At 43.3% G+C, this 15,049-nt stretch overlaps 2 protein-coding genes across 8 annotated transcripts; both read left to right on the forward strand.

Annotated features, from left to right (window-relative positions):
• Positions 1 to 122: 122 nt before the first annotated feature.
• znf706 (zinc finger protein 706) lies at positions 123 to 2,938 on the forward strand. The gene is made up of 3 exons (XM_061760802.1): positions 123 to 283; positions 1,300 to 1,445; positions 2,325 to 2,938. The coding sequence occupies exons 2-3, from the start codon at positions 1,311 to 1,313 to the stop codon at positions 2,418 to 2,420; spliced, it is 231 nt and encodes a 76-aa protein (XP_061616786.1). The 5' UTR covers positions 123 to 283; positions 1,300 to 1,310; the 3' UTR covers positions 2,421 to 2,938.
• Positions 2,939 to 4,520: 1,582 nt separating this feature from the next.
• On the forward strand, positions 4,521 to 13,544 carry LOC133471286 (14-3-3 protein beta/alpha-B-like). 7 transcript variants are annotated; one of them, XM_061760723.1, is made up of 7 exons: positions 4,521 to 4,615; positions 4,762 to 4,961; positions 7,396 to 7,706; positions 9,294 to 9,417; positions 10,235 to 10,395; positions 10,511 to 10,606; positions 12,132 to 13,544. In XM_061760723.1, exons 1-7 carry the CDS (start codon positions 4,536 to 4,538, stop codon positions 12,252 to 12,254), a joined length of 1,095 nt encoding a protein of 364 aa, XP_061616707.1. In that variant the 5' UTR covers positions 4,521 to 4,535; the 3' UTR covers positions 12,255 to 13,544. The 7 variants fall into 7 exon arrangements, with proteins under 7 accessions (XP_061616707.1, XP_061616708.1, XP_061616709.1 ...); XM_061760724.1 differs by having other exon boundaries at positions 7,405 to 7,706; XM_061760725.1 differs by having other exon boundaries at positions 4,521 to 4,591.
• The last annotated feature ends 1,505 nt before the right edge of the window (positions 13,545 to 15,049 follow it).

The following is a 15,049-nucleotide window of genomic DNA, read 5'->3' on the forward strand; positions in this document are numbered from 1 at the left end:
ACGTGCAAAAATTGCCGTCCAACGCGCGCCTAAATGTCGAAACCGATAAATTGTCTTCATTTGAGGGGTTTAAAAATAACCTTATTACCGATAATGTTATTGCTTGATGTGTTAAATTTCCCATATTGGGATCCTCAGCGTCTGAGTTTACGACAGTCTTTGAACCTACCACCAGTGAGAATTTAGCAGCTGTCACGTTTTATTTTTTTATTTTTTTTGTTAAGGCTGGGTGGGAACGACACGTACTCTGGTGACTTCAATTAGTTAATACTTATACGAGGTGGTAAGTAAACAACATTGGAATAAATTACATTGCCCAACATTAGCGTGCTAGGGTGGCTAACTAGTCCATGGTAAATACCCAACGCGTTTACTAATGAGGGGGCTAACTGGAATGCTAACCCACCTTATGATCTCGTCACATTTTGCCTAATTGTCAATATTTAAGCGATATCGGAGCCTTATGGATTAACCTTAAAAGATACTTTGACGACTTATGTATGACCTCGGGCACGTATTCTGTGTAGAACACGCCGGCGTTTCACCGTCAGAATCTGTTAGCCTAATGCTAACTCGATATCGTCTAATTTCCACATTTGTTCCTAAACGCATCACAACAAAAATAAATAAACAAAACGAAATTAGATTACAGAGGAAAACGAGGGGTTTAAACTCTCTTACATGTGATATTTGTAGACATGAATTGCATTTATATCACATCAGACAGGCTTGATTGCCAATTGTGCGTAAGAGGTTGAATCCATTCCTGACTAATAATGGTGGACTATTTCTAGACTGAGCAAACAGGCCTCTCCCCAATTTTTGTTTGGAAACTCCATTATTAAAATGACAATGTTAACAGGTAGTCGGTTTGTCCATTTAACAACAGTGTGCATTCGATATACTGCAGCTACATTAGGCAAGACCTTAAGATGATTTATTCAATAACCATTTATACATCTCTATTTGATTACCAGTTCAAAGTCCATGTACTAGTACAGTACCCTTTGACTTCACTATTAGGACAACTTTGGCATACTAATAGGACAACTCCATGTAGTTGTACACTAGTGAAGTAAAACACAACTGCATGATACTGGTACTATTAGTGACATTATAAAATTCTCATATTCAGTCACACCTCTGGACATTTTTGAGTCTTCAATTAGCCTAAAATGACTTTTGGCAAGAAGTGGGACAACCCCAGTCCGGTTGCCAGACCAATCGCAGGGCACATATAGTCAGCCTAATATAGCAGAATTGCCTGTGTCTGTTTTGAACGTTTGTATTTCACACTAGACGTGCTCACAATGGCCCGCGGACATCAGAAGATTCAGTCGCAGCAGAAGGCGGCCAAGAAGCAGGCGGAGATGAAGAAGGCCAAGGGGCATGACCAGAAGACGGCGGCCAAGGCGGCGCTCGTCTTCACCTGCGCCGTGTGCAGGGTGACCATTTGAATTTGCTCATCGACCCTCCGTATGACGACTAGCGCGAGAAGCTAACGCAGCGGTCAATATCTGCACTTGTCCAGCAGCGCAAATGGACTCGAATGCATGAAATTATCTACTAATGTAAATCTTTTAACAGCTGCACAAAACCCATTACAATCACAGGTCCATTTTGTTTATAGCACACTTTTCAAAGGACTTACAAATTCCTTTCTGTAGAAAAAAAATACATGTATAAAATAGAGACACACACTTTACAGTTAAAGACCTCGTAAAGTGAATTCAGAGATTTGTTCCGAAATACCTTAGACTTTTTGAAAGATAATTTCTGGAAACCTCTGCAAAGACTGAGAACTATATGGTACTCAATTGTGGAGATGACCATTTGAATTTGCCTGACTTTTAGACTCGGGCATGAGTCCTCATCCCCCAATGTATAAAAACTAGAGCGTCTTTGTTCACATTAGCGGTTGTCCGGTGCAATCGAGACGTGCAGTTAGCTAGCTAGCTAGCTGTCCCATTGCCTACAATTCGAAAATGCATCTTCGGCTAGTCCACTGGCGTAGCACCACATTTTTGCGGCTCAAACATGTAGTTACTGTATGTGTAGGCGTTGGAAAGATGCTAGATGAAATAGCATCCTTTTTTTTTTAAAGCAGGCTGTCATTTGAGCGCATTCGGCGGATGCCTCATTTTATGCGTTGCAATTTTTTTAATTATTGAAATTTGGCAGTCAACTCTTCTCTCTGGTGCCAAATTTAAAGACATCTTCACTTTACAGGGGGCATATTTTCGCAAAGATTCCAAGTTTGTATGATTTTGCTGTTGGGGGGAGTTCCTGCAGTGGTAATAGTCTGGCTGTGTTTCCCCCCGCAGTCTCAGATGCCTGACCCCAAAACCTTCAAGCAACACTTCGAGAGCAAGCATCCCAAATCCCCTCTGCCTCCTGAGCTGGAGGGCGTGGAGGCGTAAAAAAAAAAAAAAAAAGTCTCTGCCACCTTTTCCTCTCGTCTCACATGGATGACGACTTCGAGGCCCCTCTCGTACCAGCTCGGCACTCTTCTTGGTCCTTTTTTCTTATTTTTTCTTCCTAAAACATTTAAGTGACATCGCCAAATGGGAAGGTGAAGTATTCAATATAGGGAGTGATTGTCATGCTGAGCCATCCTTATGTGACAATTAAACTTTGCTCCAGGCTTTGACCTGGTTTGGGTGGGGGGCTTGCATGTGATTTCATTGTAAACAGGGCGACAATTGTTATGAATTACGTTGGTTGTAAGAAGCGGTCCTATTCCTCACGCGTGTCGTTAACACTGTATTGGTTTCACCTTGCTAATTCTCATTGTTGGCTCGTCACTAACCGGCCAGGCTGCTACTTAAAAAATAAATGAATAAATGCAAAGATTACATAATTTACAGGAAAGTGTCAGGAACTGGAATGTATGCTCACTGATGTATTATAGCGTTTTATTAAATTTTACTTTGTGGTATGTCTGCCTGTTTACTTTGTCTTCCCCCCTTCCTTTGTTCAGCAGCAACGCCGTCATGCCAGCAATTAACAAAAAGCCGCTTTCCTGTCTAAAACCATTTTGTCACACTCGTTCGCATTCAAACACTCTACACCGTCCCGTGAACACCTGTTTACCTAATGACAAGCGCAATTGAAAATGGACAGGAGACTAGTGCCTAATGCAAATAATCACTATTGCTAACAATTATGTCTTTTGGCTGGTTAATGGCAATTTGACTGAACAAAATGGTGAGAGTATTTATGCAGACAAGCCTTGGGAGCATCTTTGGTGGTTCATACACGTGACAGAAATTTTCCTTAATACGCCACCATCGTAAGGAGCCAGTTTGACAAATTGTTTGATTGTGCACTGAATTTGAATGAATGAATTTCCTTGGAAATGTCCCAATATTTTTAGTCCTTTTGCAAGGTAATTGGGAACCGGTCTTTTGATACCCGTGATGTAACATGACTACCATGAATACCCCTACAGTCATGTGGCTTTAAAAAAAAAAAAACTTGTTTAATGCTGTTTAGTTTCACATTTTGAAATCGATTAGTAATTTGGCATGTCTTGTGAAAACTACTGGAACAGTGACTTGCCCCTGTGGCTCAGTAAATGATCTCGGGATCGGTCCTATCTGCATAATGTTGGAGCATTGTGTCGACACTTCATGTATAACAACATTGCATAAGCAGTTAGTCACAGGCCTCAAATAAGTTAAATGAAACAGTTTTGTTTGAAAGAAAGCAGGCCGAATTAACGGGTAAAAAAAAAAAAGGTGCAAAATGAAATTAGCTGTCTTAATGAGGTGAAAGAATTAATTCCCAGCAGCTATAGGTCATCTATTTTCAGACATACTCTGGTGGCAACTGCACAACTAGCCTAACATTGATTTCAAGCTATGAGGTTGTCGTGGTAACAGCTGATGTGTGCATTTTTTTTTTTTTTAAATTCAGCTCATGGCAACTCACTCACTGAGAAACTTGAAACCCCACCCAAACGTCACTGGCAAAACCTGATCAATGGGGCATGTTTCCCACATGAGTCACTTGCAAGTCTATTTGTGTCATCAATTTTTTAAAGTGGATTTTGCGCTTTGTACTTTTGTGATTGACATTATTGAGGGAAGAAAAAACAGCAGATAGGTCAGGAAGGAAAAGGAAGGAAAAAGCAGGTCTGAGGCTGAAGGAAGTAGGAAGGAATGAAAAAAAGCTGGTTAAAGCAACGGAAGAAAGGATGTAAGGTGGGATGAATAAAACAACAGGTTTGACGGCTGAAGGAACTCAAGGCTGTATGAATAAAAAGCAAGTCAAAAAGGAGGGCAAAAAATAGTTTTAATCAAAGAATACAAATAAAATCAGGTCTGAAGGAGGAAGAAAAAAGTAGGTTAAAGTGGAGGGATTAAAATGGGTCAGATGAAAGGCAGGCGGAATAATTTAAACCACAGGAAGGAAGAGGCAGAAAAGTTGGGGTAAATGAAGCTGGGATGAAAAAGCAAAATAAAAAGCAGGTCTGAAGGACAAGAGGAAGGCACGATGAATTAAAAACAAGTCAGGGAAGGAAGAAAAGCGGTATGAGGAGAAGGCAGGCAGCTAAGAGGTCAAGAAGAGAAATTACGAACGCAGGAAAGTACGTGAAAGAAACAGAATGCAAGTACGCTTCCCGTTACTAATGAAGGAAGTCAATAAGGAACACACGCAATAAAAAAAAAACTCCCTGTAAATGGAATTCTAGTTTTGGGTTTATATACTCAGTGTTGCTCAACGTCTTATTCGCCATTTTTTCCCTCCTTGCTGCAGTTGCCCCAGCAACCGTCCCGTGACGTCATTCGTCCCAGCGCGACCCTGCTGGTGTGGCTTTGATTGGAGGGAAACCCCGTGGACCGAGCGACCGACGAGCGGGAGAGCGAGCGATCATCAGCTGTGCGGCCCGGCCGGGAATCACGAATTGCGAATCAGTAAACGAGACACAAGCGCCGTCTTAAGAACGACCACCACAGGTTAGTCAGGCACCGACGGTGGGGCCGTTTCTCCGTCGACGGCGGGCGGGGTCGTCCAAACAGGGCTTGCGGGGGCCCGCTTGAATGGAGAACCGCGGCGGTGATGCTCGCTCATTGTTCGGCGGAGCGAGTTCCAGGTCTCCCCCCTTTCCCATTCTCCGTAAATGCCGACGTCTCCTCACTTGGTAGTTTTACCAACGTTAAAACCGCCGAGCTGAAATGAACCATTTTGTTCGCCAGCTTGGGCTCATTTCTTTTTCGGGGTTGTTTTCCGGGAAGCGAGGGCGGCCGGGGAGGGAGGGAGGGGGGGGAGAAGAGAAAGAAAGGGCGTTCACTAGCGAACATGTAAGCTAGTCCGTCTCTTTTCTTTCCAGCTGCCACGGAGGTCACCGGCACAAATAATTCCTCACAAGCAGCCCCCGTTAGTGTGTTGTGCGCGTACACACATTACATTACATTCCGTGCTCGCCCCGGTGGGTTGGGTGTGTAGTTTTGTCGGTTCCTTGTGTGCAGGTGTGTATGACGCCAAACCTGCTTCGCCGACATTCCACAGAAGGGCGCAGGTGGATGTGACTCACGGGCTACTAGTGCCATTTTGACTCTAATGTTCCTTTTCTAAGACGCTCTTCTCGAGTCTCACGGTAAGACGGCGTTTGACCTCCCAATTTCGCGATTTTCTAAGCTATTAACGACCGCCTGGAAGACCCTGCGGGGGCTGACGTTTCGAGTCGAGTAAAACGTGTTTTTACCTGTGCTCTAATGACGGCTGCCATTTTGAGTAAACCTCCTCGCCAGAGGTGTGCGACTTAAATTGCCCTTTTCCCCTGCAGCCATCCCTATGGCCAAGAAGAAAATCTCAAACAAATGTATTAAAATGAGCATTTGAGGGTTACATGTAAGTGGGTTTTTAGTGACATTTCATTTAAGGTTTGATTTAGTCGTACTAGTCAACATCCCTGGACCAAGCCGTGTTTTTCTTCTTCTGTGGACAGTATCCGTAGCTCTTTTTATAACACCCCAAGATGCGGCCAAAGCAATGAATAATTAGTAGTAATGGGTCTCAAGGAAGTTTTGTTCAAGACTAAAATCTTTGTATGTCTGGCAGGCGTCAAGTTTAGCCTGGGTTGTGAGCAGGAGTTACGGAGTGCCTTTTTTTGCATGTGTGCTTTTTATTCTGTGATCTGTAAGCTGTTTTATTTTTTAAGATTAATGTGCGAGGGAGCTGGTGTAACTCATTAAAATACAAATTACTACTTTCCTCTGTCATTTTATCACATTTTTGACTAATGCGCCCACTTCTTTAATGCATATATCGCAAACAATTATCCACTAGAATTAGCTGCTAGCGCGGTGTCTTGAGTGGTTAGCATGTCCGCGCCACATTCCGGGATCACATTTTTGCTCCGACTTCCTGTGTGGAATTTAAATGTTCTGCAAGTATTCCGGCTTCCCACATTCCAAGCATGTTTCTTAGGTTGATTGAAGACTGTAAATTGTTGTCGTGCGTCGGAACGCTTTTCTACACGCGCCCTGCGATTGGCCAGCAACTGGTCCAGGGTGAAGCCCGCCCACTTTTCCAAAGTCAACTGAGACGGTCTTCTGCTTGCCTCGTGACCCTAATGAGCATAAACTATCAAGCATAAACTATCAAAAATATATGGGTGTACTACCTTGGCTTGTTAAAACAGCGAGCCATTACCAACTGATAAACTGTTAAAACTTCCACCACTGATGGTTAACAATCTAAACTGATAAACTGTTAAAACTTCCACCACTGATGGTTAACAATCTAGATCTTTCTCTGCCTCGAGTTCAACCCTGCTTCCTCGGGCGTCAGCCTCAAAACCACACCTACTGGAATCTTCCATTATTCCAGTCCTGTTCGCAATCATCTGGCATCTTTGGGTTCATTACTAACAGAAGCGGGCAAAATGACAGATATAAGTTTTTATTTATTTTTATTTTTTTTGTGTGCGCGTCAGTGTAGAAAAATTGCACAAATTGCTGTAGATTTCAGTCTGGAGTACTTTGATTAAATAACTTAAGGGCACTGAAATGCTCAAAGTTTTACATAGTTTATTGCCTATTAAATGGACTACGCTTGTCTGTTTGCTTTTCAAATGGAATTTAGGCAAAAGGCACTGTTGCAGCAACCACTTACACGAGGCCCAAATGCTGCGCCGAGTACCTGGCGGCCCTTTTAAATATTGATCGTTCATGGCCTGCGGGTATTTTAGAAGTCAAGAAGGCGGTCGCGTTGACATCCAGTGCAGTTTCACTGTGATCATATCCGTCCCACCCCTCCCCCTCCTCTCCCACTCTCCCTCCCCGGCGTGCTCTCCTGTCTCCCTAATCTCTGTCTCCTTTGTTTTCTCGCTGCCATCTCCTTCCTTCGTCCTTCCTTCCTTACCTCCTCTGCTCGCTACTCCGGCAGCCCACGCAGGAGCCATGACAGACAAGGAGATCCAGGTACAGAAAGCCAAATTGGCCGAGCAGGCCGAGCGCTACGACGACATGGCGGCGGCCATGAAGGCCGTGACGGAGGAGGGCTCCGAGGAGCTGACCAACGAGGAGCGCAACCTGCTCTCCGTCGCCTACAAGAACGTGGTGGGTGCCCGGAGGTCCTCGTGGAGGGTCGTGTCCAGCATTGAGCAGAAGTGTGACGACCCCGGCAAGTCCGCCCAGGCCAAGGAGTACAGGGAGAAGATCGAGAAGGAGCTCAACGACATCTGCAATGAAGTTCTGGTGAGCTTCTCACACAAGCTTAGAAGTTGGTGAAGGTTGAACAAGCAAATCACTTATATAAACATAAAACAACTCAAAACACCATTAACACACACATTTTTGCATCGTCCTTCTGAATAGAGAATTCGGTTGGCTTGGTGTTGCACTGCACGCGGTTAGGCTGTGTTGTATTAGTGCTGCAGCTATCCAATGTTTTTAGAATTGAGCAGTCTACCGAATCCCGATTACCCCATCGAATAACGGAGCAGAAGTCCAACCAAAAATCCTCAAAAAGGAAAATTCACGAATGCCAAACTGGCATTTAGGTATAGGTGGAAGGCCTGGGTTCGTGTCTGGGTCTGCTTGTTGAAGACCCCTGCCGCACTTTAGAAGATATACAGAGTTTTGCGTCTGGCCGAGGCAGTGACGGAGACAAAAGCCAAGCTGGAATTCCAAGTTGCTTTACTCTCTTATTAAAGTGTCGTCTGTTTCCATGAGGACATCCGCAGCTCAAACTGCGGGCCGGCTATATATAGACGCACAGCGGAGCGCCAACGCTGTGTACTTTCAATTATGCACTCTTGCGATGCGTTGTGGCCACCGCAGGCAGCGCTTCGGGTCTACCGCAGATGTGGACTTATTGAGAAGAACTGGATCTATTGTGGCTGTATGAATGGCCAGTGCCCATTGGGCACCACTGTAGGCCACCTTAAGAAAAAAATAAAATAATTCCAGACTACCCCAGCAAATAAATACTTTAAATTTTATACTAAGTAAGCCTTTATTGGTCTTTTGTTAGCAGGCGGTTCAAACCACAAGCAGACTCCTCCCCCTATTATCTCTATTGTAAATAGAGAGCGGTAAAGGCAACCATGGTTGAGATTTTGATTTGAGATTTTGGGAACTGACAGCAGCGACATGGAGGAACGATAACCAGGTAATGACGACAACAAATTCCGAGAAGATGTTCCCCATCTGTGCCCTTGTTTTACATAATTGTTTGTCGGTTCCAAGAATAATTCGTTCCGATTGCATTGTCTTAACCAGCCTAAGAACCGCTAGCTTCTAGCGTTCAAAAATTCTGTTTCATCTGAAAAACAATAGCTAATTTAGCATTTTTATCAGTCACTAATTACTAGTACACGACGTTGGCAAAGCTATGTGAACACGTTTTGATAGCACATCCAGTTCTTTTTTTCTTCAGTGTAAGCACGATGCAAGTTAGTATGAGGGCAAACTAGTTTGTGTGCAGCTTCTTTGTGGCAAGTTATCAAAATGGGTACTACATAATGGAATTAAAATGTTCCCCTTTACTTTTCTACTAATGTACATTTCAGTGTGTGATTTTTTTTTTTTTTTAATCAGTACTTTTGAGTTAGAGGTCACTTTAACTGTACTTCTACTTAAGTACAACTATTCGGTATTTGCCTAAAATGGGAGTGCACTGCATGGCTGCGATTTCTCATCACCTTTGCATGGTGTGTATTTTAACTGGTTAAGTCACCTCGGTCAGCTTGTAGAGTTACACAAGTGGCCAAAAAACACCTCGTGAGCCGCAAGACACGTCACTGGTATTCAACTGTTGCGTTTTGTTTACAAACCTTGCAGAACCTGCTCGACAAACATCTGATTCCCAACGCCAATCTTGCTGACAGCAAGGTTTTCTACCTGAAGATGAAGGGTGACTACTACCGTTACCTGGCCGAGGTGGCCAGTGGAGAGAAGAAGGATGGTGAGTGACATCATCCATTCAGCTACTAACGGGGCTACTCGGAGGACGGTTGCACCAAGTTTCCCAGATGATGGCATCCCGTTTGAGCATTTATTCAATGTCATCGATATCCATCTTAAGGTCCTTGTACTAGTAAAACATACCAGTAAAACAATTCAACGCACTAGTACGATATCAAATAAATGCCCTAATGACTTTATGGCAAGCTGTTTCAACATTTATTCATTATCCTCGATATCCATCTTAAGATCCATGGACTAAAACACTTTGTTCTTACTAGGAAGACAATGCAGTGCACTAATAGGATTTTGAATAAATGCCTTGCCACAAAGCTGTTTTAAGGACCATGTACTATTTTGCTGTTTGTCTTTAATAGTAAGAAAATTCACCTCACTAGTGGGATATTGAATAAATGATCAAGCAACTTGACATTAAACGCGTTTTTTTTTTTTTTTGGGGGACATCCTACTAGCTAGCTGAATTTGGTATGCTTGATATAAAAGTATGAGATCCATGTACTAGTGCGCTCTTTGTTCTTGCTAGTAGGCCAATTCAGAGCACTAGTAGAATATCGAAGAAATGCTCCAACGGCTTTATGGCAAGTGCATTTATCCATTTTGTACTCACTAGTAAGACAACATGAGCATACAGGTACGACATGTTACTAGGAGGCGGTAGTTGGCAATTCTGTGGTTACATAAAATTCTACGTTAATATCTAGCGCTTCACTAGTACTATTAGGACGCAGACTTTGCATACCTAGGCTGGGTGATTGTGATGCTTTCAATTCTTCGCTTGCCCCGCCCCCTCTCGACAGAAATCAACAACTCGCAAGAATCGTACCAGGAGGCCTTGGAAATCAGCTACAACGACATGCAGCCCACTCATCCCATCCGCCTCGGCCTGGCGCTCAACTTCTCTGTCTTCTACTACGAGATCGTCAACTCGCCCACCAAGGCCTGCAAGCTCGCCAAAAAAGTACCAATCGCCCTATCCTATGTTGCGCGTTGTCCGTTTTGTTTTCAGATTTTTTTTTTGTTCCCCTTCCCCCCGAAGCTCGTTTTGTAAACGTGCTGGCTGCCTTGCTTTCCAGGCCTTTGACGACGCCATCGCCATGCTGGACTCTCTCAACAGCGACTCGTACAAAGACAGCACCTTGATCATGCAGCTGCTCCGCGACAATCTGACTGTGAGTTGCCTCGTCTTTTGCTACGTGCTGTGCCGGTTGCGTCCCCGCCCAATTTCCCTTTATTTAAAATTTCCTCATCACCCCTTGACACTTGTTCCCGGTCATGGTGAAATGAAAACATCCATCACAGCGCAAACCCTGAAGGCAGTGTCATTATCTCCAAAGGAGAACAAGTGTTCTGGTTGAAAAAAAAAAAAACTCATTTTGAGGCAAGAGCGAGACCCAAATTGCTCCCCAGGACCAAAACTTACTTGCATCATGTTTTCTCCACAAAATTGGCATATATAAGGCATAGGATGACAACAACAAACACATGCTAACGTTAGCATTGCTGTGCCTTAGCTCTGGACCAATGCAGGATTGTTCTCCACTTTGCTGCACTTTGCCCTCAAGTCTCCTTTAGAACCTGGGGTATCTGTGTGAAAAAGAATATACAGCGGTTCCTTGAGATTCAAGTGACCCGAGATAAAAGCCGAGGTGGCCAGTGGAGACTCCTTGACTATCATGACTGTAACAATCGTGAGGAGACAAAATGCCCTAAGGCTCCCGCAGAGTAAAGTCTTCTTTATACTCGCGCGGACGACCACAGTTTGCCTTTATACTCGAGCGCGACCCACGCGCACAGCTTTGAAAGTGTGCTGCAGTTCTCCTCCAAGTCGGGGGTGTCGCTACGGCTGGAGGACACCACAGGGTGGAGTTTCCTCTGCATTTTTCTTTGCCGTTTCCGGTAGCCGTTTTTCTTTCCTTTCAGTAACAAGTTACAAAGCAACAACAATGGCGACCGCGACAGAACAAATGGACCTAGATGACCAGATGATGCGTTTAATTTTGCTGCAAAATCGATCGAGAAGGCAGCGACGTAGATGGTATGTAGAACCAATGGGCTCGCTGGTATGTCATCGCAGCATGTGACTAAAACGGACCAATCACGAGAGATTATCTCCGCGGCGTTCGACGCGCAGCAACCATTTTTGTCGGGTGCTGCGCGGGGCAATTCGTCGACCGCGGGAGTATAAAGAGGCCTTAAATGGGTCGCGTTTCAAGGTAGTCGAAATGCCCAATAGCGTTAATAGAATTGTTCCCAAGCTATTTTTAACGCTTTGGAATGGTTAATAACTTTTAAAAATAACAAATCAGGTGGGGACTGACCAATAGTAGCGATCTGTGACCACATTTGGACATAGGCAGTATCCACTACTTCTGTGTGGTGGAAGAGGAATAATTCGGAACAATGTAGACTAAAGCAGGGTACACGCGTACTGATTTTTAAAATTTGAGTCCCCACATATGAGGAATGACTCGTTAACAGAATTTGTGGACTACTCGCCACTAAAGCCTGTGTGTGTTCATTGCTCACAAGCGTACCGGTGAGTCATAGGACATTAGGGTGTGGCGGGAGTGGCTCGGTGCAATGTCCCATTTCCCCGCCAGTCTGTCGAGAGCTGTAGTACTTGACCCTCACTCGGCACTAATGTTTGTTACCTTTTTTTTTTTTTTTTTTTTTCCTTTCTCCTCCTCGTGGCAGCTGTGGATGTCCGACGCCCAGGGCGAGGCTGAGGGCGAGGAGACGGAGGCCCCGGCGGAGGCGCCGGCGGAGGCGCCGGCGGAGGCCCCGGCGGAGGCGCCGGCGGAGGCTGACAAGAACTGAACTCCTCCATAAGATGGAGAGAAAAAAAAGAAAAAAAAAGAAAAAGAAATACTTTTTTTATTACCTCTCACCAGCCTAAGTTGTGTGCGTGGTTGTGCGTGTGCTCGTACATGCACATACATGTATGTTTACGCTCCACTCAGTGTGTAAAGTACAATATGTGTTTGGTCATCGTAAGAACACCTCCACTGAAAAAAACAAACAAAAAAAAAATAGATGTTTTTGTTATTTGAATTGAACATTACTCAATGTCTCAACCAATGGATGTTATATTTTTTCTGATATAGTTTAGTCCTAATGTAAACCCTCCTACTTTTTTTAGTTCCAAATTAGACCGTCGTTTACGGTAGCAAGCTGCCACCGTTACAGGACAAAATCGAACCTCAAACTATATTTTGATACTTTGTATGTTTTTACTTGAACTGTTGTGACACTTGGGTCCACAAAAACACCTTGAAACGCGTCAGCTGGAACAAAAATGGTCACCACCGTCTGATTCTTGTCTGTTTTACGCCAGTTTTCCAGATTTCATCGGCGAAAGTTAGTAATTCGACCGTGGTGAACATTTGCTGTTTTGTCGCCCGGCTGTTACTTTTTACAGATGGTACATGCGTCACAATGGCTCGGTGGGTTCTAGGTGTGCTCGAGCAGCATACTTAAGGTTCTTTGTGTGACTGGACTTTTTCTTTTTGATCATCAATCATTTTGTTTTTTTATTTTTTTTGCCGCAAAGGTTATGTTCCATCATGCTGACATTTTGTTCAGTCTATATCCTGCATACTTTGCATTTTTAACAAAGTGAACAACTTGATTAAAACAAAAGAAATGGCCTGATACTGTAAGTTTGTTTTGCTACTTTTTCTATTCAGGTGTTTATTTTGTGTTACCTTTTTGTGTGTATTTTATTCCCCCTCCCTTGACCCCAGGAATGTATGCGTTTTCTCGTAGTATGGCGTGAGAGGTAGATGTGCTTTGAAACTGGCACTTATTTTATTTTTTATTTTTTATTTTGCTTAGGATTTAGCTTGAACAAGGTGAAGCATTTGTGCCGTCCTTTTCGAAAGTTAAAGTTGATGCTAATTCGCTTAGTAACGCGGTAGGAAGCAGCGTCTTGGACCATTTAGACGACACAAATTAGTGCTGGTTTCTTATTATCATGGTGGGTCAAAAAAAAAAAAAAAAAGAAAAAAAAGACGGGATGCAGGATTTGAAACATTTTGCAGGTGGCACTGTAAGTACGTTATTTGGTTATGTGCTTTCATGTGAGACCAATTAAAACATTAAATTCAAGTACGTCGGGTGTCTGCTGCTTTTGTGTGCACATTGCCTGAAATTGTATTCCATTTTCGAAAGCGCTTGTTCGCATTTGCCTGAGCTGGTCACCAGCTAGCTACAAGGAGGTATATTGACAAACACCTTAACAGTAAGCGCCTACGGACATAATTACCTTAAGTAATACTTTTGGAATGTGGGAGGGCACTGGAGTAATAAAATACCGTGATAATAGTTTCGTCGTATCTATTCAACCCACTGTACGTGCACTTCCGTGTTTTAGTGCTGGTGGCAGCCATTTTGTGCTACAACGCTGTCCTCTGGTGGTCGGTTTTGTTTCAGCCCCTAACGAGAATTTTATTATTAGATGCTTAAAGAGCAACACCTTATTTATGATGCTAATTATAGCCGTAGTATGCGTTTAAGAGCTAATAATCAGTTTTGATGAGCTGTTAATGAATCTGTCTGCTTATAAAAGGCAAAAAATCGAACGTCATTTACCATGTTGTCCACTGGGTGTCGCCAAAGGTGTTAAGAGTCGCTGCAGTGACGTCAGCTGGCAAACGAGAATAACGAAATGTTTGTGGATTCTTTGCTGCTTTGGAGCAGAACAAACGGGGAAATATTTGCCAATGAATCTAAACGGGACCCACCGAACGTATAGTATGACGAAAAAATCGGACATTTTGGCTTTTGAGAGTTTGGCGAGAACCAGCACCGTTCAAGTGAGCCAAAGTCGACCAAGGGCGATATATTTTCGGACGTTCGTTCCTACAGATGACTATTAGGACAAATTTTGGGACAAATATGTTTAACTAGGAGATAACATGGGTTGTTTTGTAATACCAGCCACAGACATTTGTTGGGAGTTGTTTCTCAATAGGCGGTTGGCGGGCCGGAACCAGTCCATGATGCCTGCTGACCGAGACCATAGATTTGATTCAAACTTCAGATTTTTTGACATTTTTTTTAACGTTTTATGTGTTTTAAATTATTAATTGAAGTGTTTAGGGTCATAGTTTGTGTTATATTAACCGTATAAGCAATTTTCTCATATTTATGCTGGAAAAGACACCTTTAAGGGGATATTTTGGAGAACAAAATACGCCCTTTGTTCTTGGAAAAACAGGACTTTTCGGTTACACTTTGAAGGAGAGCATGTTTTATTACATTCTGTATGAAATAAAGGGAATGAAAGCAATTTAATCAGAATACTTTGCTTGTGACTGAATGCATGTTATCAATTATAAAAAAAAAAAAAAAAAGGGGGGGGGGGGGTTGTGCCTACCTTGCTCGCTATCAGCTGTCCCAAACCTTTTCTGCGGTGTCAAGTAGACATTTTGACGGACAGCATAGAAACAAAAAAACAAATGATTAAAAATACAATTCACCATTATGCCATTCCAATGAATGTAGTTCTTTTAATTGGTGGCGTTCCTGCGCATGTTCATCGAGCCGGTCCCATCTTTTTTTTTTTTTCTTCTTTCAAACAAACCAAAAACTCCAAAGGCTCGTCTTTAATG

The sequence above is a fragment of the Phyllopteryx taeniolatus genome, chromosome 21 (genome assembly GCF_024500385.1).
Source record: "Phyllopteryx taeniolatus isolate TA_2022b chromosome 21, UOR_Ptae_1.2, whole genome shotgun sequence".
Taxonomy (NCBI): domain Eukaryota; kingdom Metazoa; phylum Chordata; class Actinopteri; order Syngnathiformes; family Syngnathidae; genus Phyllopteryx; species Phyllopteryx taeniolatus.